General features: G+C 44.7%; 1 protein-coding gene across 6 annotated transcripts in view; it reads left to right on the top strand.

Moving 5' to 3' along the window:
• The window catches only part of LOC115160165 (protein Hook homolog 3), an 81883-nt gene that overhangs the window by 38806 nt on the left and 18567 nt on the right, over positions 1 to 24510 (top strand). For 5 of the 6 annotated variants that reach the window (XR_003869019.1, XR_003869018.1, XM_029710541.1 and 2 more), the window contains 4 exons: positions 10327 to 10467; positions 12355 to 12442; positions 14487 to 14521; positions 14701 to 14783. Coding sequence is in view for 4 of the 6 variants with exons in the window: in XM_029710541.1 (XP_029566401.1) it covers positions 10327 to 10467; positions 12355 to 12442; positions 14487 to 14521; positions 14701 to 14783 (347 nt within the window). In the remaining 2 variants the exon portion in view is untranslated. Of the gene's footprint in view, positions 1 to 10326; positions 10468 to 12354; positions 12443 to 12907; positions 13430 to 14486; positions 14522 to 14700; positions 14784 to 24510 lie in introns of those variants that run through there. The other variant, XM_029710543.1, reaches the window with a different exon arrangement.

Genomic DNA, 24510 nt, shown 5'->3' with positions numbered 1-24510 from the left:
CATTCTACTACCGATGTTTTGTCTATGGAGATCGCATGGTGGCGTGCTCGATTTTATACACCTGTCAGCAACAGGTGTGGCTGAAATAGCCGAATTAACTAATTTGAAGGGGTGTCCACACACTTTTGTATAAAGAGTGTACAATTCATGAATATCACAAAGAATTAATCAAGAAGTTTAAGTCAACACTTGATTGGTTTCTGGTGCAGCTGGAATCATTTAGTCACTTGTGTACCTTCAAAGCCTTTCTTTTTGTGCTCTGTAGAAGGCTGATGAGTGGCCTGGCTGGGTAATGCTGGGTAATGTACTATAGGCTGATGAGTGGCCTGGCAGGGTAATGTACTGCAGACTGATGAGTGGCCTGGCAGGGTAATGTATTGTAGATGGATGAATGGCCTGGCAGGGTAATGTACTATAGACTGATGAATGGCCTGGCTGGGTAATGTACTATAGACTGATGAGTGGCCTGGCTGGGTAATGTATTGTAGATGGATGAATGGCCTGGCAGGGTAATGTACTATAGACTGATGAATGGCCTGTCTGGGTAATGTACTATAGACTGATGAATGGCCTGGCTGGGTAATGTACTATAGACTGATGAGTGGCCTTGCAGGGTAATGTACTATAGACTGATGAATGGCCTGGCAGGGTAATGTACTATAAACTGATGAATGGCCTGGCTGGGTAATGCTGGGTAATGTACTATAGACTGATGAGTGGCCTGGCTGGGTAATGCTGGGTAATGTACTATAGACTGATGAGTGGCCTGGCTGGGTAATGTATTATAGACTGATGAATGGCCTGGCAGGGTAATGTACTATAGACTGATGAGTGGCCTGGCAGGGTAATGTACTATAGACTGATGAATGGCCTGACAGGGTAATGCACTATAGACTGATGAATGGCCTGGCTGGGTAATGTACTATAGACTGATGAGTGGCCTGGCAGGGTAATGCACTATAGACTGATGAATGTCCTGGCAGGGTAATGCACTGCCGACTGATGAATGGTCTGGCAGGGTAATGTACTATAAACTGATGAATGGCCTGGCAGGGTAATGTACTATAGGCTGATGAGTGGCCTGGCAGGGTAATGCACTATAGACTGATGAATGGCCTGGCTGGGTAATGTACTATAGGCTGATGAATGGCCTGGCTGGGTAATGCACTATAGACTGATGAATGGCCTGGCTGGGTAATGTACTATAGGCTGATGAGTGGCCTGGCTGGGTAATGTATTATAGGCTGATGAGTGGCCTGGCTGGGTAATGTACTGCAGACTGATGAATGGCCTGGCAGGGTAATGTATTGTAGATGGATGAATGGCCTGGCAGGGTAATGTACTATAGACTGATGAATGGCCTGGCTGGGTAATGTACTATAGACTGATGAGTGGCCTGGCTGGGTAATGTACTATAAACTGATGAATGGCCTGGCTGGGTAATGCTGGGTAATGTACTATAGACTGATGAGTGGCCTGGCTGGGTAATGCTGGGTAATGTACTATAGACTGATGAGTGGCCTGGCTGGGTAATGTATTATAGACTGATGAATGGCCTGGCAGGGTAATGTACTATAGACTGATGAGTGGCCTGGCAGGGTAATGTACTATAGACTGATGAATGGCCTGACAGGGTAATGCACTATAGACTGATGAATGGCCTGGCTGGGTAATGTACTATAGACTGATGAGTGGCCTGGCAGGGTAATGCACTATAGACTGATGAATGGCCTGGCAGGGTAATGCACTGCCGACTGATGAATGGCCTGGCAGGGTAATGTACTATAGACTGATGAGTGTCCTGGCTGGATAATGTACTATAGACTGATGAGTGGCCTGGCTGGGTAATGCTGGGGAATGTACTATAGACTGATGAGTGGCCTGGCAGGGTAATGTACTATAGACTGATGAGTGGCCTGGCAGGGTAATGTACTATAGACTGATGAATGGCCTGGCTGGGTAATGTACTATAGACTGATGAATGGCCTGGCTGGGTAATGTACTATAGACTGATGAATGGCCTGGCTGGGTAATGTACTATAGACTGATGAATGGCCTGGCAGGGTAATGTACTATAGACTGATGAATGGCCTGGCAGGGTAATGTACTATAGACTGATGAGTGGCCTGGCTGGGTAATGTACTATAGACTGATGAATGGCCTGGCTGGGTAATGTACTATAGACTGATGAATGGCCTGGCTGGGTAATGTACTATAGACTGATGAATGGCCTGGCAGGGTAATGCTGAGTGATGTACTATAGACTGATGAATGGCCTGGCTGGGTAATGTGCTATAGACTGATGAGTGGCCTGGCTGGGTAATGCACTATAGACTGATGAATGGCCTGGCTGGGTAATGTACTATAGACTGATGAGTGGCCTGGCTGGGTAATGCTGGGTAATGTACTATAGACTGATGAGTGGCCTGGCTGGGTAATGTACTGCAGACTGATGAGTGGCCTGGCAGGGTAATGTATTGTAGATGGATGAATGGCCTGGCAGGGTAATGTATTATAGACTGATGAATGGCCTGGCAGGGTAATGTACTATAGACTGATGAGTGGCCTGGCAGGGTAATGTACTATAGACTGATGAATGGCCTGACAGGGTAATGCACTATAGACTGATGAATGGCCTGGCTGGGTAATGTACTATAGAGTGATGAGTGGCCTGGCAGGGTAATGCACTATAGACTGATGAATGGCCTGGCAGGGTAATGCACTGCCGACTGATGAATGGCCTGGCAGGGTAATGTACTATAGACTGATGAGTGGCCTGGCTGGGTAATGTACTATAGACTGATGAGTGGCCTGGCTGGGTAATGCTGGGTAATGTATTATAGACTGATGAATGGCCTGGCTGGGTAATGTACTATAGACTGATGAGTGGCCTGGCAGGGTAATGTACTATAGACTGATGAATGGCCTGGCTGGGTAATGTACTATAGACTGATGAATGGCCTGGCTGGGTAATGTACTATAGACTGATGAATGGCCTGGCTGGGTAATGTATTATAGACTGATGAGTGGCCTGGCTGGTTAATGCACTATAGACTGATGAATGGCCTGGCTGGGTAATGTACTATAGACTGATGAATGGCCTGGCAGGGTAATGTACTATAAACTGATGAGTGGCCTGGCAGGGTAATGTATTATAGGCTGATGAGTGGCCTGGCTGGGTAATGTACTGCAGACTGATGAATGGCCTGGCTGGGTAATGTACTGCAGACTGATGAATGGCCTGGCTGGGTAATGTATTGTAGATGGATGAATGGCCTGGCAGGGTAATGTACTATAGACTGATGAATGGCCTGGCTGGGTAATGTACTATAGACTGATGAGTGGCCTGGCTGGGTAATGTACTATAGACTGATGAATGGCCTGGCAGGGTAATGTACTATAAACTGATGAATGGCCTGGCTGGGTAATGCTGGGTAATGTACTATAGACTGATGAGTGGCCTGGCTGGGTAATGCTGGGTAATGTACTATAGACTGATGAGTGGCCTGGCTGGGTAATGTATTATAGACTGATGAATGGCCTGGCAGGGTAATGTACTATAGACTGATGAGTGGCCTGGCAGGGTAATGTACTATAGACTGATGAATGGCCTGACAGGGTAATGCACTATAGACTGATGAATGGCCTGGCTGGGTAATGTACCATAGACTGATGAGTGGCCTGGCAGGGTAATGCACTATAGACTGATGAATGGCCTGGCAGGGTAATGCACTGCCGACTGATGAATGGCCTGGCAGGGTAATGTACTATAGACTGATGAGTGTCCTGGCTGGGTAATGTACTATAGACTGATGAGTGGCCTGGCTGGGTAATGCTGGGGAATGTACTATAGACTGATGAGTGGCCTGGCAGGGTAATGTACTATAGACTGATGAGTGGCCTGGCAGGGTAATGTACTATAGACTGATGAATGGCCTGGCTGGGTAATGTACTATAGACTGATGAATGGCCTGGCTGGGTAATGTACTATAGACTGATGAATGGCCTGGCTGGGTAATGTACTATAGACTGATGAATGGCCTGGCAGGGTAATGTACTATAGACTGATGAATGGCCTGGCAGGGTAATGTACTATAGACTGATGAGTGGCCTGGCTGGGTAATGTACTATAGACTGATGAATGGCCTGGCTGGGTAATGTACTATAGACTGATGAATGGCCTGGCTGGGTAATGTACTATAGACTGATGAATGGCCTGGCAGGGTAATGCTGAGTGATGTACTATAGACTGATGAATGGCCTGGCTGGGTAATGTGCTATAGACTGATGAGTGGCCTGGCTGGGTAATGCACTATAGACTGATGAATGGCCTGGCTGGGTAATGTACTATAGACTGATGAGTGGCCTGGCTGGGTAATGTATTATAGACTGATGAATGGCCTGGCAGGGTAATGTACTATAGACTGATGAGTGGCCTGGCAGGGTAATGTACTATAGACTGATGAATGGCCTGACAGGGTAATGCACTATAGACTGATGAATGGCCTGGCTGGGTAATGTACTATAGACTGATGAATGGCCTGGCAGGGTAATGCACTGCCGACTGATGAATGGCCTGGCAGGGTAATGTACTATAGACTGATGAGTGGCCTGGCTGGGTAATGTACTATAGACTGATGAGTGGCCTGGCTGGGTAATGCTGGGTAATGTATTATAGACTGATGAATGGCCTGGCTGGGTAATGTACTATAGACTGATGAGTGGCCTGGCAGGGTAATGTACTATAGACTGATGAATGGCCTGGCTGGGTAATGTACTATAGACTGATGAATGGCCTGGCTGGGTAATGTACTATAGACTGATGAATGGCCTGGCTGGGTAATGTATTATAGACTGATGAGTGGCCTGGCTGGTTAATGCACTATAGACTGATGAATGGCCTGGCAGGGTAATGTATTATAGACTGATGAATGGCCTGGCTGGGTAATGTACTATAGACTGATGAGTGGCCTGGCAGGGTAATGTATTATAGACTGATGAGTGGCCTGGCTGGGTAATGTACTATAGGCTGATGAATGGCCTGGCTGGGTAATGTACTATAAACTGATGAATGGCCTGGCAGGGTAATGTACTATAGACTGATGAGTGGCCTGGCTGGGTAATGTACTATAGACTGATGAGTGGCCTGGCTGGGTAATGTACTATAAACTGATGAATGGCCTGGCAGGGTAATGTACTATAGACTGATGAATGGCCTGGCAGGGTAATGTACTATAAACTGATGAATGGCCTGGCAGGGTAATGTACTATAGACTGATGAGTGGCCTGGCAGGGTAATGTATTATAGACTGATGAGTGGCCTGGCTGGGTAATGTACTATAGGCTGATGAATGGCCTGGCTGGGTAATGTACTATAAACTGATGAATGGCCTGGCAGGGTAATGTACTATAGACTGATGAGTGGCCTGGCTGGGTAATGTACTATAGACTGATGAGTGGCCTGGCTGGGTAATGTACTATAAACTGATGAATGGCCTGGCAGGGTAATGTACTATAGACTGATGAATGGCCTGGCAGGGTAATGTACTATAGACTGATGAGTGGCCTGGCTGGGTAATGTACTATAGACTGATGAATGGCCTGGCTGGGTAATGTACTATAGACTGATGAATGGCCTGGCTGGGTAATGCACTATAGACTGATGAATGGCCTGGCTGGGTAATGTACTATAGACTGATGAGTGGCCTGGCTGGGTAATGCTGGGTAATGTACTATAGACTGATGAGTGGCCTGGCTGGGTAATGTACTGCAGACTGATGAGTGGCCTGGCAGGGTAATGTATTGTAGATGGATGAATGGCCTGGCAGGGTAATGTATTATAGACTGATGAATGGCCTGGCAGGGTAATGTACTATAGACTGATGAGTGGCCTGGCAGGGTAATGTACTATAGACTGATGAATGGCCTGACAGGGTAATGCACTATAGACTGATGAATGGCCTGGCTGGGTAATGTACTATAGACTGATGAGTGGCCTGGCAGGGTAATGCACTATAGACTGATGAATGGCCTGGCAGGGTAATGCACTGCCGACTGATGAATGGCCTGGCAGGGTAATGTACTATAGACTGATGAGTGGCCTGGCTGGGTAATGTACTATAGACTGATGAGTGGCCTGGCTGGGTAATGCTGGGTAATGTATTATAGACTGATGAATGGCCTGGCTGGGTAATGTACTATAGACTGATGAGTGGCCTGGCAGGGTAATGTACTATAGACTGATGAATGGCCTGGCTGGGTAATGTACTATAGACTGATGAATGGCCTGGCTGGGTAATGTACTATAGACTGATGAATGGCCTGGCTGGGTAATGTATTATAGACTGATGAGTGGCCTGGCTGGTTAATGCACTATAGACTGATGAATGGCCTGGCTGGGTAATGTACTATAGACTGATGAATGGCCTGGCAGGGTAATGTACTATAAACTGATGAGTGGCCTGGCAGGGTAATGTATTATAGGCTGATGAGTGGCCTGGCTGGGTAATGTACTGCAGACTGATGAATGGCCTGGCTGGGTAATGTACTGCAGACTGATGAATGGCCTGGCTGGGTAATGTATTGTAGATGGATGAATGGCCTGGCAGGGTAATGTACTATAGACTGATGAATGGCCTGGCTGGGTAATGTACTATAGACTGATGAGTGGCCTGGCTGGGTAATGTACTATAGACTGATGAATGGCCTGGCAGGGTAATGTACTATAAACTGATGAATGGCCTGGCTGGGTAATGCTGGGTAATGTACTATAGACTGATGAGTGGCCTGGCTGGGTAATGCTGGGTAATGTACTATAGACTGATGAGTGGCCTGGCTGGGTAATGTATTATAGACTGATGAATGGCCTGGCAGGGTAATGTACTATAGACTGATGAGTGGCCTGGCAGGGTAATGTACTATAGACTGATGAATGGCCTGACAGGGTAATGCACTATAGACTGATGAATGGCCTGGCTGGGTAATGTACCATAGACTGATGAGTGGCCTGGCAGGGTAATGCACTATAGACTGATGAATGGCCTGGCAGGGTAATGCACTGCCGACTGATGAATGGCCTGGCAGGGTAATGTACTATAGACTGATGAGTGTCCTGGCTGGGTAATGTACTATAGACTGATGAGTGGCCTGGCTGGGTAATGCTGGGGAATGTACTATAGACTGATGAGTGGCCTGGCAGGGTAATGTACTATAGACTGATGAGTGGCCTGGCAGGGTAATGTACTATAGACTGATGAATGGCCTGGCTGGGTAATGTACTATAGAATGATGAATGGCCTGGCTGGGTAATGTACTATAGACTGATGAATGGCCTGGCTGGGTAATGTACTATAGACTGATGAATGGCCTGGCAGGGTAATGTACTATAGACTGATGAATGGCCTGGCAGGGTAATGTACTATAGACTGATGAGTGGCCTGGCTGGGTAATGTACTATAGACTGATGAATGGCCTGGCTGGGTAATGTACTATAGACTGATGAATGGCCTGGCTGGGTAATGTACTATAGACTGATGAATGGCCTGGCAGGGTAATGCTGAGTGATGTACTATAGACTGATGAATGGCCTGGCTGGGTAATGTGCTATAGACTGATGAGTGGCCTGGCTGGGTAATGCACTATAGACTGATGAATGGCCTGGCTGGGTAATGTACTATAGACTGATGAGTGGCCTGGCTGGGTAATGTATTATAGACTGATGAATGGCCTGGCAGGGTAATGTACTATAGACTGATGAGTGGCCTGGCAGGGTAATGTACTATAGACTGATGAATGGCCTGACAGGGTAATGCACTATAGACTGATGAATGGCCTGGCTGGGTAATGTACTATAGACTGATGAATGGCCTGGCAGGGTAATGCACTGCCGACTGATGAATGGCCTGGCAGGGTAATGTACTATAGACTGATGAGTGGCCTGGCTGGGTAATGTACTATAGACTGATGAGTGGCCTGGCTGGGTAATGCTGGGTAATGTATTATAGACTGATGAATGGCCTGGCTGGGTAATGTACTATAGACTGATGAGTGGCCTGGCAGGGTAATGTACTATAGACTGATGAATGGCCTGGCTGGGTAATGTACTATAGACTGATGAATGGCCTGGCTGGGTAATGTACTATAGACTGATGAATGGCCTGGCTGGGTAATGTATTATAGACTGATGAGTGGCCTGGCTGGTTAATGCACTATAGACTGATGAATGGCCTGGCAGGGTAATGTATTATAGACTGATGAATGGCCTGGCTGGGTAATGTACTATAGACTGATGAGTGGCCTGGCAGGGTAATGTATTATAGACTGATGAGTGGCCTGGCTGGGTAATGTACTATAGGCTGATGAATGGCCTGGCTGGGTAATGTACTATAAACTGATGAATGGCCTGGCAGGGTAATGTACTATAGACTGATGAGTGGCCTGGCTGGGTAATGTACTATAGACTGATGAGTGGCCTGGCTGGGTAATGTACTATAAACTGATGAATGGCCTGGCAGGGTAATGTACTATAGACTGATGAATGGCCTGGCAGGGTAATGTACTATAAACTGATGAATGGCCTGGCAGGGTAATGTACTATAGACTGATGAGTGGCCTGGCAGGGTAATGTATTATAGACTGATGAGTGGCCTGGCTGGGTAATGTACTATAGGCTGATGAATGGCCTGGCTGGGTAATGTACTATAAACTGATGAATGGCCTGGCAGGGTAATGTACTATAGACTGATGAGTGGCCTGGCTGGGTAATGTACTATAGACTGATGAGTGGCCTGGCTGGGTAATGTACTATAAACTGATGAATGGCCTGGCAGGGTAATGTACTATAGACTGATGAATGGCCTGGCAGGGTAATGTACTATAGACTGATGAGTGGCCTGGCTGGGTAATGTACTATAGACTGATGAATGGCCTGGCTGGGTAATGTACTATAGACTGATGAATGGCCTGGCTGGGTAATGTACTATAGACTGATGAATGGCCTGGCAGGGTAATGCTGAGTGATGTACTATAGACTGATGAATGGCCTGGCTGGGTAATGTGCTATAGACTGATGAGTGGCCTGGCTGGGTAATGCACTATAGACTGATGAATGGCCTGGCTGGGTAATGTACTATAGACTGATGAGTGGCCTGGCTGGGTAATGTATTATAGACTGATGAATGGCCTGGCTGGGTAATGTACTATAGACTGATGAGTGGCCTGGCAGGGTAATGTACTATAGACTGATGAATGGCCTGACAGGGTAATGCACTATAGACTGATGAATGGCCTGGCTGGGTAATGTACTATAGACTGATGAGTGGCCTGGCAGGGTAATGCACTATAGACTGATGAATGGCCTGGCAGGGTAATGCACTGCCGACTGATGAATGGCCTGGCAGGGTAATGTACTATAGACTGATGAGTGGCCTGGCTGGGTAATGTACTATAGACTGATGAGTGGCCTGGCTGGGTAATGCTGGGTAATGTATTATAGACTGATGAATGGCCTGGCTGGGTAATGTACTATAGACTGATGAGTGGCCTGGCTGGTTAATGCACTATAGACTGATGAATGGCCTGGCAGGGTAATGTATTATAGACTGATGAATGGCCTGGCTGGGTAATGTACTATAGACTGATGAGTGGCCTGGCAGGGTAATGTATTATAGACTGATGAGTGGCCTGGCTGGGTAATGTACTATAGGCTGATGAATGGCCTGGCTGGGTAATGTACTATAAACTGATGAATGGCCTGGCAGGGTAATGTACTATAGACTGATGAGTGGCCTGGCTGGGTAATGTACTATAGACTGATGAGTGGCCTGGCTGGGTAATGTACTATAAACTGATGAATGGCCTGGCAGGGTAATGTACTATAGACTGATGAATGGCCTGGCAGGGTAATGTACTATAAACTGATGAATGGCCTGGCAGGGTAATGTACTATAGACTGATGAGTGGCCTGGCAGGGTAATGTATTATAGACTGATGAGTGGCCTGGCTGGGTAATGTACTATAGGCTGATGAATGGCCTGGCTGGGTAATGTACTATAAACTGATGAATGGCCTGGCAGGGTAATGTACTATAGACTGATGAGTGGCCTGGCTGGGTAATGTACTATAGACTGATGAGTGGCCTGGCTGGGTAATGTACTATAAACTGATGAATGGCCTGGCAGGGTAATGTACTATAGACTGATGAATGGCCTGGCAGGGTAATGTACTATAGTAAGTCATACACAATAACATTAGGACCATATTCAGTCATCAGAAAAGTGATTTTAATCACATCCCTACATGTTAATCTGTCCCTGTGTATTGTTCCAGAGAGAAGCTGATCAGACTGCAGCATGAGAACAACATGTTGAAGCTGGCCCAGGAGGGGTCCGATAACGAGAAGATCGCTCTGCTGCAGAGTCTACTGGAGGACGCGAACAGTAGGAAGAATGAACTGGAGACAGAAAACAGGTGCACACACTACTTACACACTACTTACACACTACATACACACTACATACACACTACATACACACTACATACACAGACACACACTATATAGACACGCACTATACACAGTACACACACACTAAACACACACTATACACACTACACACACACTATACACACTACACACACACTATACACACTACACACACACTATACACACTACATACACACTACACACACTATACACTACACAGACACTATACACACTACACACACTATACAGACACACACTACATACACACACTATACAGACACACACTATACACACTACACACACACTATACACACTACACACACTATACAGACACACACTACATACACACTACACACACTATACACTACACAGACACACACACTACACACACTATACACACTACATCCACACTACATACACACTACATACACACTACACACACTACATACACACTACACACACACTACACACACTACATACACTATACACACTACATGCACACTACATACACACTACACACACTACACACTACACACACACTATACACACTACACACTACACACACACTATACACCATACAGACACACGTTATGTTATTCTAACCTCGTGGGGACCTAAAATTAATTTCCATTCAAAACCCTATTTTCCCTAACCCCTAAACCTAACCCCTAAGCATAACCCTAAACCTAATCACTAACCCTAACTGTAACCCTAAGCCTAAACCTAACCCCTAAGCTTTTTCCTTATTTTACTATCCTTGTGGGGAGGTATTTTAAGTCCCCACAAGGATAGAGTAACCAACCCACACACAGACACACACTTACACACATATACACACATATACACACACACACACACACACACACACACACACACACACACACACACACACTTGTTCTTCTATTCCATTATAAATGGTATTTTTCCTAAGCCTAACCCCAACCTTAAAGGAACATTGTTCTACTTCATATTCATCATCTCCACCTCCACATCAACATATGAGAAAGTGATGCTTTTCTATGTTTAGTAGTAAAATAGATAGAGGAAGATAGGTGTTTACCATGCATGAGAGCACCAGCTGTTCTGGACGACTGTGTGATCACGCTCTCTGTAGCTGATGTGAGTAAGACCTTTAAACAGTCACAAAGTCGCGGGACAGATTACCAGGATGTGTACTCAAAGCATGCGCTGACCAACTGGCAGGTGTCTTCACTGACATTTTCAACCTCTCAATGTCTGAGTCTGTAATACCTACATGTTTCAAGCAGACCATCATAGTCCCTGTACACTAGGAAGCGAAGGTAACCTGCCTAAATGATTACCGCCCCGTAGCACTCATGTCAGTAGCCATCAAGTGCTTTGAAAGGCTGGTCATAGGGGACAATTTTCCCTTGTTTTACTGTCCTTATGGGGACATTTGTAGATTGCAAGTCCCCACGCAGATAGAAGAACAAAATCCTATTTTCCCTAACCCCTAACCTTAACAATTACCCTAACTTTAACCTGAATACCCTAAACCTAACCCCTACACTAACCTTAACAATAACCCTAACCTTAACCTGAAAACCTTAACCCTAAAACTAACCCTAGATCTTAATTCTAACACTAATTCTAACCTTAACCCTAAACCCCCTAGAAATAACATTTGACCTTGTGAGGAGCAACAAAATGTCCCCAGCTGGTCAAATTTTAGTTTGTTTACTATTCTTGTGGGGACTTCTGGTCTAGGTATAGTTATACACACACACACACACACACACACACACACACACACACACACACACACACACACACACACACACACACACACACACACACACACACACACACACACACACACACACACTGAAACATGGTGACTGTGTGTGTTCCAGACTGGTGAACCAGAGACTGATTGAGGGTCAGAGTCAGGTGGAGGAGCTGCAGAGGAATCTTCAGGAACAGGGCTCCAAAGCAGACGATGTGAGTACCTCTAAACTGATCTCAGATCAGACCCTCAGACCATCTTCAGGAACAGGGCTCCAAAGCAGACGATGTGAGTACCACTAAACTGATCTCAGATCAGATTAACTCCCTGATCTCACAACTATCCGAGCGGTTATTAAAGCGAACTGGAAATGACAGAAGCCACGACATCCTGTCATGCTATGGGGTCGTTAACTTTAGAAACCGATGAGGAAGGGCTTGTTCTCGTTGTCACGTCGGCTCATTGTCGTTCTCTTACCTGGCTATTTTACGAGCCCAGAAGACCTTTACTGATGTGACAAAATAAAGCAACACGTTACTAATGCTAGTCTGTTTCATTGTCCTCATAAAGTCAAAACAACTCATAAAAAGCCTGGATGTGTTGTCATTTCTCACTAACATTCTAACACTTGTTGTTGTTGTGGTGTTTGTGTTCTGTTTGTTGTCTTACTCATGTTGTAGCGTTGGGAAGTCATTGGTTGGTTGTCCTGCCAACCTATCCTGTTAGGAGGCTAAAGGTCAGGTCGTGTGTTTTAGTGGCTCCTGTCTCTCTCCGCCACGACATCGTCAGGAGGAATGCTATGTTTGTGACAGATGTTGGTCCGTCCGTTGTCCGTCCGTTGTCCTGTCTTTCTCTCCTCACTGCATGACTAACCTAACTGAAATGATTCTCTCTCCTCTCCTCTCCTCTCCTCTCCTCTCCTCTCCTCTCCTCTCCTCTCCTCTTGTCTGTGTGTTTGTCCTACATTAAATCACCTCTATTTTCTCTTTAACTCTGCTTCCCCACTCAGGCGATTGTAAGTATAGCTTGGAGATCAATCCTAGTTTAGACACCTTACCTCGCTACTCGCTGACAATGTGTAATTGTTTCATTCTATTATAGTTATATTAGTGCTTAAAAGGTAACTTCAGGATTTTGTCAGTGATACTCTTTATTTACTTCCCCAGAGTCAGATTTTAATTTTTTATTTAACCTTTATTTAACTAGCCAAGTCAGTTAAGAACAAATCATTTTTTACAATGACGGCCTACCCCGGCAAAACCCTAACCAGGACGACGCTGAGCCAGTTGTGCGCCGCTCTATGGGATTCCCAATCACGGCCAGTTGTGGTACAGCTTGGAATTGAACCGGGGTCTGTAGTGATGCCTTAGACCACTACGCAACTGGGGAGCCCAGATAAACTCGTGGATACCATTTTATGTCTCTGTGTCCAGTAAGAAGGAAGTTAGAGGTAGTTTTGTGAGCCAATGCTAACTAGCATTAACGCAATGACTGGAAGTCTATAGGTATCTACTAGCATGCTAGCACATACCCACAGACTTCCAGTCGTTGTGCTAATGCTAGTTAGCAATTTCTCTAGTGCTAGTCAACAGCTTCCTTCAAAACTGCACGCAGAGACATGAAAATGTTATTCAGGAGTTCATCTGACTCTGGGGAAGTAGATATCACCCCTTTAAGAATCAATCTACAGTACTCTGGGGAAGTAGATATCACCCCTTTAAGAATCAATCTACAGTACTCTGGGGAAGTAGATATCACCCCTTTAAGAATCAATCTACAGTACTCTGGGGAAGTAGATATCACCCCTTTAAGAAGTGCCTTTTCAATCTACAGTACATGCTGGTGGTCTCGCTGTGAATCAGGGTGCTACTAGTCTCTATAGAATCTTTGTTTCCTAGCTACACTCTTATGTCATACCACATGAGATATCAATATTAACTGTTTAATCTGTAAGTTCATGGCCTTTTTATTTATTTATTTTTTTTTTTTTTTTAAGGAAAATGCAGTATAATGTCCAGTACTCTTTTAATTTTCTTCACGGTAATCAAAACCTGAAAATCAATATGGTAACATCAGCTATGTTGCAACATAATTCCAAGCCATCCAGTATGACATGTAATATATCTCAGTGTGTTAACATGTTGAATCAGCAAAGGGAACATTCACCAATGCATAGGCCTTCGTGATGTCATTACTGCTTTACAATGCCCTCTGATGAAATTACTACAACCAACATTTATTTTTTTTTTTTTTTTTAAGTCAATCATTCTGAAGAAGAAAAATGATGCTCACATGTAAGTAACATTTTGAACTATTGTTAAATGTTAATGTTTTTGTTTTTGTTGTTGTTAAATTAAGATTTGAAGTTTTGAAAGTTTGGTCAGATCGATTGAACTTAATGCTTGTTTCTGACGCCTTGACTCATTGTGCCATTTCCTGACTTGTCTGTTGCTGATGTTGTGTTCTCTAAAAGGGAGAAGTTACGGGAAGTCAACACTGAACTGCAGAAGAAGATGGCGTACATCGATGACTTGGAGCCCAAGTACACCTCTAGCTGTAAGTTATTCATTTATTACTTGTCATTGAACTTGTTCATTTAAAATATAATAATAATAATAAACTATAGTAGAAGACCAATACAACTCTAAACTATAGGAGACCAATACAACTCTAAACTATAGTAGACCAATACAACTCTAAACTATAGTAGACCAATACAACTCTAAACTATAGTAGACCAATACAACTCTAAACTATGGGAGAAGACCAATGCAACTCTAAACTATAGTAGACCAATACAACTCTAAACTATAGGAGACCAATACAACTCTAAACTATAGTAGACCAATACAACTCTAAACTATAGTAGACCAATACAACTCTAAACTATAGGAGACCAATACAACTCTAAACTATAGTAGACCAATACAACTCTAAACTATAGGAGAAGACCAATACAACTCTAAACTATAGGAGAAGACCAATACAACTCTAAACTATAGGAGACCAATACAACTCTAAACTATAGTAGACCAATACAACTCTAAACTATAGAAGACCAATACAACTCGAAACTATAGTAGACCAATACAACTCTAAACTATAGTAGACCAATACAACTCTAAACTATGGGAGAAGACCAATACAACTCTAAACTATAGTAGACCAATACAACTCTAAACTATAGTAGACCAATACAACTCTAAACTATAGTAGACCAATACAACTCTAAACTATAGTAGTAGACCAATACAACTCTAAACTATAGTAGAAGACCAATACAACTCTAAACTATAGTAGACCAATACAACTCTAAACTATAGTAGACCAATACAACTCTAAACTATAGTAGACCAATACAACTCTAAACTATAGTAGACCAATACAACTCTAAACTATGGGAGAAGACCAATACAACTCTAAACTATAGTAGACCAATACAACTCTAAACTATAGGAGAAGACCAATACAACTCTAAACTATAGGAGAAGACCAATACAACTCTAAACTATAGAAGACCAATACAACTCTAAACTATAGGAGAAGACCAATACAACTCTAAACTATAGTAGACCAATACAACTCTAAACTATAGTAGACCAATACAACTCTAAACTATAGTAGACCAATACAACTCTAAACTATAGTAGACCAATACAACTCTAAACTATAGTAGTAGACCAATACAACTCTAAACTATAGTAGAAGACCAACATACACCACATCATAGATCATATTAAGAAGTGATTCTTGAGCTCTGACTTAAAAGGCAGTGAGTTCGTTCCAGGTCCAGGGGCCGAGACAGCAGAATTCTCGGTCACCCATTGTTTTTAAGGATGTCTTTGCAGGACCAAAGAGTCTTTGATCATTTGACCAGAGTGACAGTGAAGATTGTTTGGGGCTGAGGAGTTCACTGAGGTATTGGGGACCAGGGGCATTGAGAGATTTGAAGACTAACAGGAAGTTGATTCTGAATTTGGTGGGCAGCCAGTGGAGAGAGGCTAGATGGGGTGTGATATGGGCAGACCTCCGGTTTCCTGTGAGGATCCTGGCAGCGCTGTTCTGCACAAGCTGTTGTTGAGTTGTTGGAGGTTGTTTGACATCCAGGCTTTGATGTCATCCAGACAGGTGGTGAGGGTGTTAATGGAAGAGACGAAGTGCAGCGTGGTTTTTATGTAGATCTGTTTGTCGTCAGCGTAGCAGTGGAATTGGATGCCGTGTTAAATGATGAGGAGGCCAAGGGGCAATGTGTAGATTATGAATAGGATTGGGCCTAAAACGGAGCCTTGAGGGACACCACATGTAATTGTGGTGGGTTCTGACTTGGCATTTCCTATGGCAACATATTTTGTGCTGTTGGTAAACTGGTGAACCAGTTTAATGACAGTACTGTCGAGACCTAAAGTTGTGGCCAAAAGTTTTGATAATGACACAAATATTAATTTTCACAAAGTTTGCTGCTTCAGTGTCTTTAGATATTTTTGTCAGATGTTACTATGGAATACTGAAGTATAATTACAAGCATTTCATAAGTGTCAAAGGCTTTTATTGACAATTACATGAAGTTGATGCAAAGAGTCAATATTTGCAGTGTTGACCCTTCTTTTTCAAGACCTCTGCAATCCGCCCTGGCATGCTGTCTATTAACTTCTGGGCCACATCCTGACTGATGGCAGCCCATTCTTGCATAATCAATGCTTGGAGTTTGTCAGAATTTGTGGGTTTTTGTTTGTCCACCCGCCTCTTGAGGATTAACCACAAGTTCTCAATGGGATTAAGGTCTGGGGAGTTTCCTGGCCATGGACCCAAAATATCGATATTTTGTTCCCCGAGCCACTTAGTTATCACTTTTGCATTATGGCAAGGTGCTCCATCATGCTGGAAAAGGCACTGTTCGTCACCAAACTGTTCCTGGATGGTTGGGAGAAGTTGCTCTCGGAGGATGTGTTTGTACCATTCTTTATTCATGTCTGTGTTCTTAGGCAAAATTGTGAGTGAGCCCACTCCCTTGGCTGAGAAGCAACCCCACACATGATTGGTCTCAGGATGCTTTACTGTTGGCATGACACAGGACTGATGGTAGCGCTCACCTTGTCTTCTCCGGACAAGTTTTTTCCGGATACCCCAAACAATCGGAAAGGGGATTCATCAGAGAAATGACTTTACCCAGTCCTCAGCAGTCCAATCCCTGTACCTTTTGCAGAATATCAGTCTGTCCCTGATATTTTTCCTGGAGAGAAGTGGCTTCTTTGCTGCCCTTCTTGACCCCAGGCCATCCTCCAAAAGTCTTCGCCTCACTGTGCGTGCAGATGCACTCACACCTGCCTGCTGCCATTCCTGAGCAAGCTCTGTACTGGTGGTGCCCCGATCCCGCAGCTGAATCAACTTTAGAAGATGGTCCTGGAGCATGCTGGACTTTCTTGGGCGCCCTGAAGCCTTCTTCACAACAATTGAACCGCTCTCCTTGAAGTTCTTGATGATCCGATAAATGGTTGATTTAGGTGCAATCTTACTGGCAGCAACATCCTTGCCTGTGAAGCCCTTTTTGTGCAAAGCAATGATGACGGCATGTGTTTCCTTGCAGGTAACCATGGTTGACAGAGGAAGAACAATGATTCCAAGGACCACCCTCCTTTTGAAGCTTCCAGTCTGTTATTCAAACTCAATCAGCATGACAGAGTGATCTCCAGCCTTGTCCTCGTCAACACTCACACCTGTGTTAACGAGAGAATCACTGACATGATGTCAGCTGGTCCTTTTGTGGCAGGGCTGAAATCCAGTGGAAATGTTTTTTGGGGGATTCAGTTGCATGACAAAGAGGGACTTTGCAATTAATTGCAATTCATCTGATCACTCTTCATAACATTCTGGAGTAAATGCAAATTGCCATCATACAAACTGAGGCAGCAGACTTTGTGAAAATTAATATTTGTGTCATTCTCAACTTTTGGCCACGACTGTATGTGTTCCTTCAATTGATCCAGGAGGAGGCGACGATTCCACTTCTTATGGGGGGGAAAAAAAATACAAATGAAATGTATGCATTCACTACTTCTGATGCATCATTTTGGTTTCATTAGATTTGTTTATGGCTGTGTTTACTTATACATGAAGTCCAATTCTGATCTTTGCCTATAAAAAAAAAAAAAATGTAAAATGTAATTGTCAAAAGACCAATTGGTGCAAAATCTCTGGATAAGAGCGTCTGCTAAATGACTAAAATGTAAATGTAAAATGTTAATCTTTTCGAAGAAGTAGGTGGAGAATCTTGCGCAGTCCTCTGTGGTAGCAGCATTAATGGGTGACTCAGCTGGGTTGAGCAGGTATTTGATGGTGGAAAAGAGATGACATGGGTTTCCTCGGTGGTTGTCCAGTAGGTAGTGGACCCTGTGGATTATTAGGTTTCAGTAGTAGGGGTGGACCCTGTGGATTATTAGGTTTCAGTAGTAGGGGTGGACCCTGTGGATTATTAGGTTTCAGTAGTAGGTGGACCCTGTGGATTATTAGGTTTCAGTAGTAGGGGTGGACCCTGTGGATTATTAGGTTTCAGTAGTGGGTGTGGACCTTGTGGATTATTAGGTTTCAGTAGTAGGGGTGGACCCTGTGGATTATTAGGTTTCAGTAGTAGGTGGACCCTGTGGATTATTAGGTTTCAGTAGTGGGGTGGACCCTGTGGATTATTAGGTTTCAGTAGTAGGTGGACCCTGTGGATTATTAGGTTTCAGTAGTGGGTGTGGACCCTGTGGATTATTAGGTTTCAGTAGTAGGGGTGGACCCTGTGGATTATTAGGTTTCATTAGTAGGGGTGGACCCTGTGGATTATTAGGTTTCAGTAGTAGGGGTGGACCCTGTGGATTATTAGGTTTCAGTAGTAGGTGTGGACCCTGTGGATTATTAGGTTTCAGTAGTAGGGGTGGACCCTGTGGATTATTAGGTTTCAGTAGTAGGTGTGGACCCTGTGGATTATTAGGTTTCAGTAGTAGGTGGACCCTGTGGATTATTAGGTTTCATTAGTAGGGGTGGACCCTGTGGATTATTAGGTTTCATTAGTAGGGGTGGACCCTGTGGATTATTAGGTTTCAGTAGTAGGTGGACCCTGTGGATTATTAGGTTTCAGTAGTAGGGGTGGACCCTGTGGATTATTAGGTTTCAGTAGTAGGGGTGGACCCTGTGGATTATTAGGTTTCAGTAGTAGGGGTGGACCCTGTGGATTATTAGGTTTCAGTAGTAGGGGTGGACCCTGTGGATTATTAGGTTTCAGTAGTAGGGGTGGACCCTGTGGATTATTAGGTTTCAGTAGTAGGGGTGGACCCTGTGGATTATTAGGTTTCAGTAGTAGGGGTGGACCCTGTGGATTATTAGGTTTCAGTAGTAGGGGTGGACCCTGTGGATTATTAGGTTTCAGTAGTAGGGGTGGACCCTGTGGATTATTAGGTTTCAGTAGTAGGAGTGGACCCTGTGGATTATTAGGTTTCAGTAGTAGGGTGGACCCTGTGGATTATTAGGTTTCAGTAGTGGGTGTGGACCCTGTGGATTATTAGGTTTCAGTAGTAGGGGTGGACCCTGTGGATTATTAGGTTTCATTAGTAGGGGTGGACCCTGTGGATTATTAGGTTTCAGTAGTAGGGGTGGACCCTGTGGATTATTAGGTTTCAGTAGTAGGTGTGGACCCTGTGGATTATTAGGTTTCAGTAGTAGGTGGACCCTGTGGATTATTAGGTTTCATTAGTAGGGGTGGACCCTGTGGATTATTAGGTTTCATTAGTAGGGGTGGACCCTGTGGATTATTAGGTTTCAGTAGTAGGTGGACCCTGTGGATTATTAGGTTTCAGTAGTAGGGGTGGACCCTGTGGATTATTAGGTTTCAGTAGTAGGGGTGGACCCTGTGGATTATTAGGTTTCAGTAGTAGGGGTGGACCCTGTGGATTATTAGGTTTCAGTAGTAGGGGTGGACCCTGTGGATTATTAGGTTTCAGTAGTAGGGGTGGACCCTGTGGATTATTAGGTTTCAGTAGTAGGGGTGGACCCTGTGGATTATTAGGTTTCAGTAGTAGGTGTGGACCCTGTGGATTATTAGGTTTCAGTAGTAGGGGTGGACCCTGTGGATTATTAGGTTTCAGTAGTAGGAGTGGACCCTGTGGATTATTAGGTTTCAGTAGTAGGGGTGGACCCTGTGGATTATTAGGTTTCAGTAGTAGGAGTGGACCCTGTGGATTATTAGGTTTCAGTAGTAGGGGTGGACCCTGTGGATTATTAGGTTTCAGTAGTAGGGGTGGACCCTGTGGATTATTAGGTTTCAGTAGTAGGTTTGGACCCTGTGGATTATTAGGTTTCAGTAGTAGGTGTGGACCCTGTGGATTATTAGGTTTCATTAGTAGGGGTGGACCCTGTGGATTATTAGGTTTCAGTAGTAGGGGTGGACCCTGTGGATTATTAGGTTTCAGTAGTAGGGGTGGACCCTGTGGATTATTAGGTTTCATTAGTAGGGGTGGACCCTGTGGATTATTAGGTTTCAGTAGTAGGGGTGGACCCTGTGGATTATTAGGTTTCAGTAGTAGGGGTGGACCCTGTGGATTATTAGGTTTCAGTAGTAGGGGTGGACCCTGTGGATTATTAGGTTTCAGTAGTAGGTGTGGACCCTGTGGATTATTAGGTTTCAGTAGTAGGAGTGGACCCTGTGGATTATTAGGTTTCAGTAGTAGGGGTGGACCCTGTGGATTATTAGGTTTCAGTAGTAGGGGTGGACCCTGTGGATTATTAGGTTTCAGTAGTAGGTGTGGACCCTGTGGATTATTAGGTTTCAGTAGTAGGTGTGGACCCTGTGGATTATTAGGTTTCATTAGTAGGGGTGGACCCTGTGGATTATTAGGTTTCAGTAGTAGGGGTGGACCCTGTGGATTATTAGGTTTCAGTAGTAGGAGTGGACCCTGTGGATTATTAGGTTTCAGTAGTAGGGGTGGACCCTGTGGATTATTAGGTTTCAGTAGTAGGGGTGGACCCTGTGGATTATTAGGTTTCAGTAGTAGGGGTGGACCCTGTGGATTATTAGGTTTCAGTAGTAGGTGTGGACCCTGTGGATTATTAGGTTTCAGTAGTAGGTGTGGACCCTGTGGATTATTAGGTTTCAGTAGTAGGGGTGGACCCTGTGGATTATTAGGTTTCAGTAGTAGGGGTGGACCCTGTGGATTATTAGGTTTCAGTAGTAGGTGTGGACCCTGTGGATTATTAGGTTTCAGTAGTAGGTGTGGACCCTGTGGATTATTAGGTTTCAGTAGTAGGGGTGGACCCTGTGGATTATTAGGTTTCAGTAGTAGGAGTGGACCCTGTGGATTATTAGGTTTCAGTAGTAGGTGGACCCTGTGGATTATTAGGTTTCAGTAGTGGGTGTGGACCCTGTGGATTATTAGGTTTCAGTAGTAGGGGTGGACCCTGTGGATTATTAGGTTTCATTAGTAGGGGTGGACCCTGTGGATTATTAGGTTTCAGTAGTAGGGGTGGACCCTGTGGATTATTAGGTTTCAGTAGTAGGTGTGGACCCTGTGGATTATTAGGTTTCAGTAGTAGGTGGACCCTGTGGATTATTAGGTTTCATTAGTAGGGGTGGACCCTGTGGATTATTAGGTTTCATTAGTAGGGGGGGGTTTGGACCCTGTGGATTATTAGGTTTCAGTAGTAGGGTGGACCCTGTGGATTATTAGGTTTCAGTAGTAGGGGTGGACCCTGTGGATTATTAGGTTTCAGTAGTAGGGGTGGACCCTGTGGATTATTAGGTTTCAGTAGTAGGGGTGGACCCTGTGGATTATTAGGTTTCAGTAGTAGGGGTGGACCCTGTGGATTATTAGGTTTCAGTAGTAGGGGTGGACCCTGTGGATTATTAGGTTTCAGTAGTAGGGGTGGACCCTGTGGATTATTAGGTTTCAGTAGTAGGGGTGGACCCTGTGGATTATTAGGTTTCAGTAGTAGGAGTGGACCCTGTGGATTATTAGGTTTCAGTAGTAGGGGTGGACCCTGTGGATTATTAGGTTTCAGTAGTAGGAGTGGACCCTGTGGATTATTAGGTTTCAGTAGTAGGGGTGGACCCTGTGGATTATTAGGTTTCAGTAGTAGGGGTGGACCCTGTGGATTATTAGGTTTCAGTAGTAGGTTTGGACCCTGTGGATTATTAGGTTTCAGTAGTAGGTGTGGACCCTGTGGATTATTAGGTTTCATTAGTAGGGGTGGACCCTGTGGATTATTAGGTTTCAGTAGTAGGGGTGGACCCTGTGGATTATTAGGTTTCAGTAGTAGGGGTGGACCCTGTGGATTATTAGGTTTCATTAGTAGGGGTGGACCCTGTGGATTATTAGGTTTCAGTAGTAGGGGTGGACCCTGTGGATTATTAGGTTTCAGTAGTAGGGGTGGACCCTGTGGATTATTAGGTTTCAGTAGTAGGGGTGGACCCTGTGGATTATTAGGTTTCAGTAGTAGGTGTGGACCCTGTGGATTATTAGGTTTCAGTAGTAGGAGTGGACCCTGTGGATTATTAGGTTTCAGTAGTAGGGGTGGACCCTGTGGATTATTAGGTTTCAGTAGTAGGGGTGGACCCTGTGGATTATTAGGTTTCAGTAGTAGGTGTGGACCCTGTGGATTATTAGGTTTCAGTAGTAGGTGTGGACCCTGTGGATTATTAGGTTTCATTAGTAGGGGTGGACCCTGTGGATTATTAGGTTTCAGTAGTAGGGGTGGACCCTGTGGATTATTAGGTTTCAGTAGTAGGAGTGGACCCTGTGGATTATTAGGTTTCAGTAGTAGGGGTGGACCCTGTGGATTATTAGGTTTCAGTAGTAGGGGTGGACCCTGTGGATTATTAGGTTTCAGTAGTAGGGGTGGACCCTGTGGATTATTAGGTTTCAGTAGTAGGTGTGGACCCTGTGGATTATTAGGTTTCAGTAGTAGGTGTGGACCCTGTGGATTATTAGGTTTCAGTAGTAGGGGTGGACCCTGTGGATTATTAGGTTTCAGTAGTAGGGGTGGACCCTGTGGATTATTAGGTTTCAGTAGTAGGTGTGGACCCTGTGGATTATTAGGTTTCAGTAGTAGGTGTGGACCCTGTGGATTATTAGGTTTCAGTAGTAGGGGTGGACCCTGTGGATTATTAGGTTTCAGTAGTAGGAGTGGACCCTGTGGATTATTAGGTTTCAGTAGTAGGTGGACCCTGTGGATTATTAGGTTTCAGTAGTGGGTGTGGACCCTGTGGATTATTAGGTTTCAGTAGTAGGGGTGGACCCTGTGGATTATTAGGTTTCATTAGTAGGGGTGGACCCTGTGGATTATTAGGTTTCAGTAGTAGGGGTGGACCCTGTGGATTATTAGGTTTCAGTAGTAGGTGTGGACCCTGTGGATTATTAGGTTTCAGTAGTAGGTGGACCCTGTGGATTATTAGGTTTCATTAGTAGGGGTGGACCCTGTGGATTATTAGGTTTCATTAGTAGGGGTGGACCCTGTGGATTATTAGGTTTCAGTAGTAGGTGGACCCTGTGGATTATTAGGTTTCAGTAGTAGGGTGGACCCTGTGGATTATTAGGTTTCAGTAGTAGGGGTGGACCCTGTGGATTATTAGGTTTCAGTAGTAGGGGTGGACCCTGTGGATTATTAGGTTTCAGTAGTAGGGGTGGACCCTGTGGATTATTAGGTTTCAGTAGTAGGGGTGGACCCTGTGGATTATTAGGTTTCAGTAGTAGGGGTGGACCCTGTGGATTATTAGGTTTCAGTAGTAGGGGTGGACCCTGTGGATTATTAGGTTTCAGTAGTAGGGGTGGACCCTGTGGGATTATTAGGTTTCAGTAGTAGGAGTGGACCCTGTGGATTATTAGGTTTCAGTAGTAGGGGTGGACCCTGTGGATTATTAGGTTTCAGTAGTAGGAGTGGACCCTGTGGATTATTAGGTTTCAGTAGTAGGGGTGGACCCTGTGGATTATTAGGTTTCAGTAGTAGGGGTGGACCCTGTGGATTATTAGGTTTCAGTAGTAGGTGTTGGACCCTGTGGATTATTAGGTTTCAGTAGTAGGTGTGGACCCTGTGGATTATTAGGTTTCATTAGTAGGGTGGACCCTGTGGATTATTAGGTTTCAGTAGTAGGGGTGGACCCTGTGGATTATTAGGTTTCAGTAGTAGGGGTGGACCCTGTGGATTATTAGGTTCATTAGTAGGGGTGGACCCTGTGGATTATTAGGTTCAGTAGTAGGGGTGGACCCTGTGGATTATTAGGTTTCAGTAGTAGGGGTGGACCCTGTGGATTATTAGG

This window comes from Salmo trutta, chromosome 23 (assembly GCF_901001165.1).
Source record: "Salmo trutta chromosome 23, fSalTru1.1, whole genome shotgun sequence".
In the NCBI taxonomy this organism is placed as follows: Eukaryota; Metazoa; Chordata; class Actinopteri; order Salmoniformes; family Salmonidae; genus Salmo; species Salmo trutta.
This window is presented reverse-complemented; position numbering and strand designations above follow the sequence as displayed.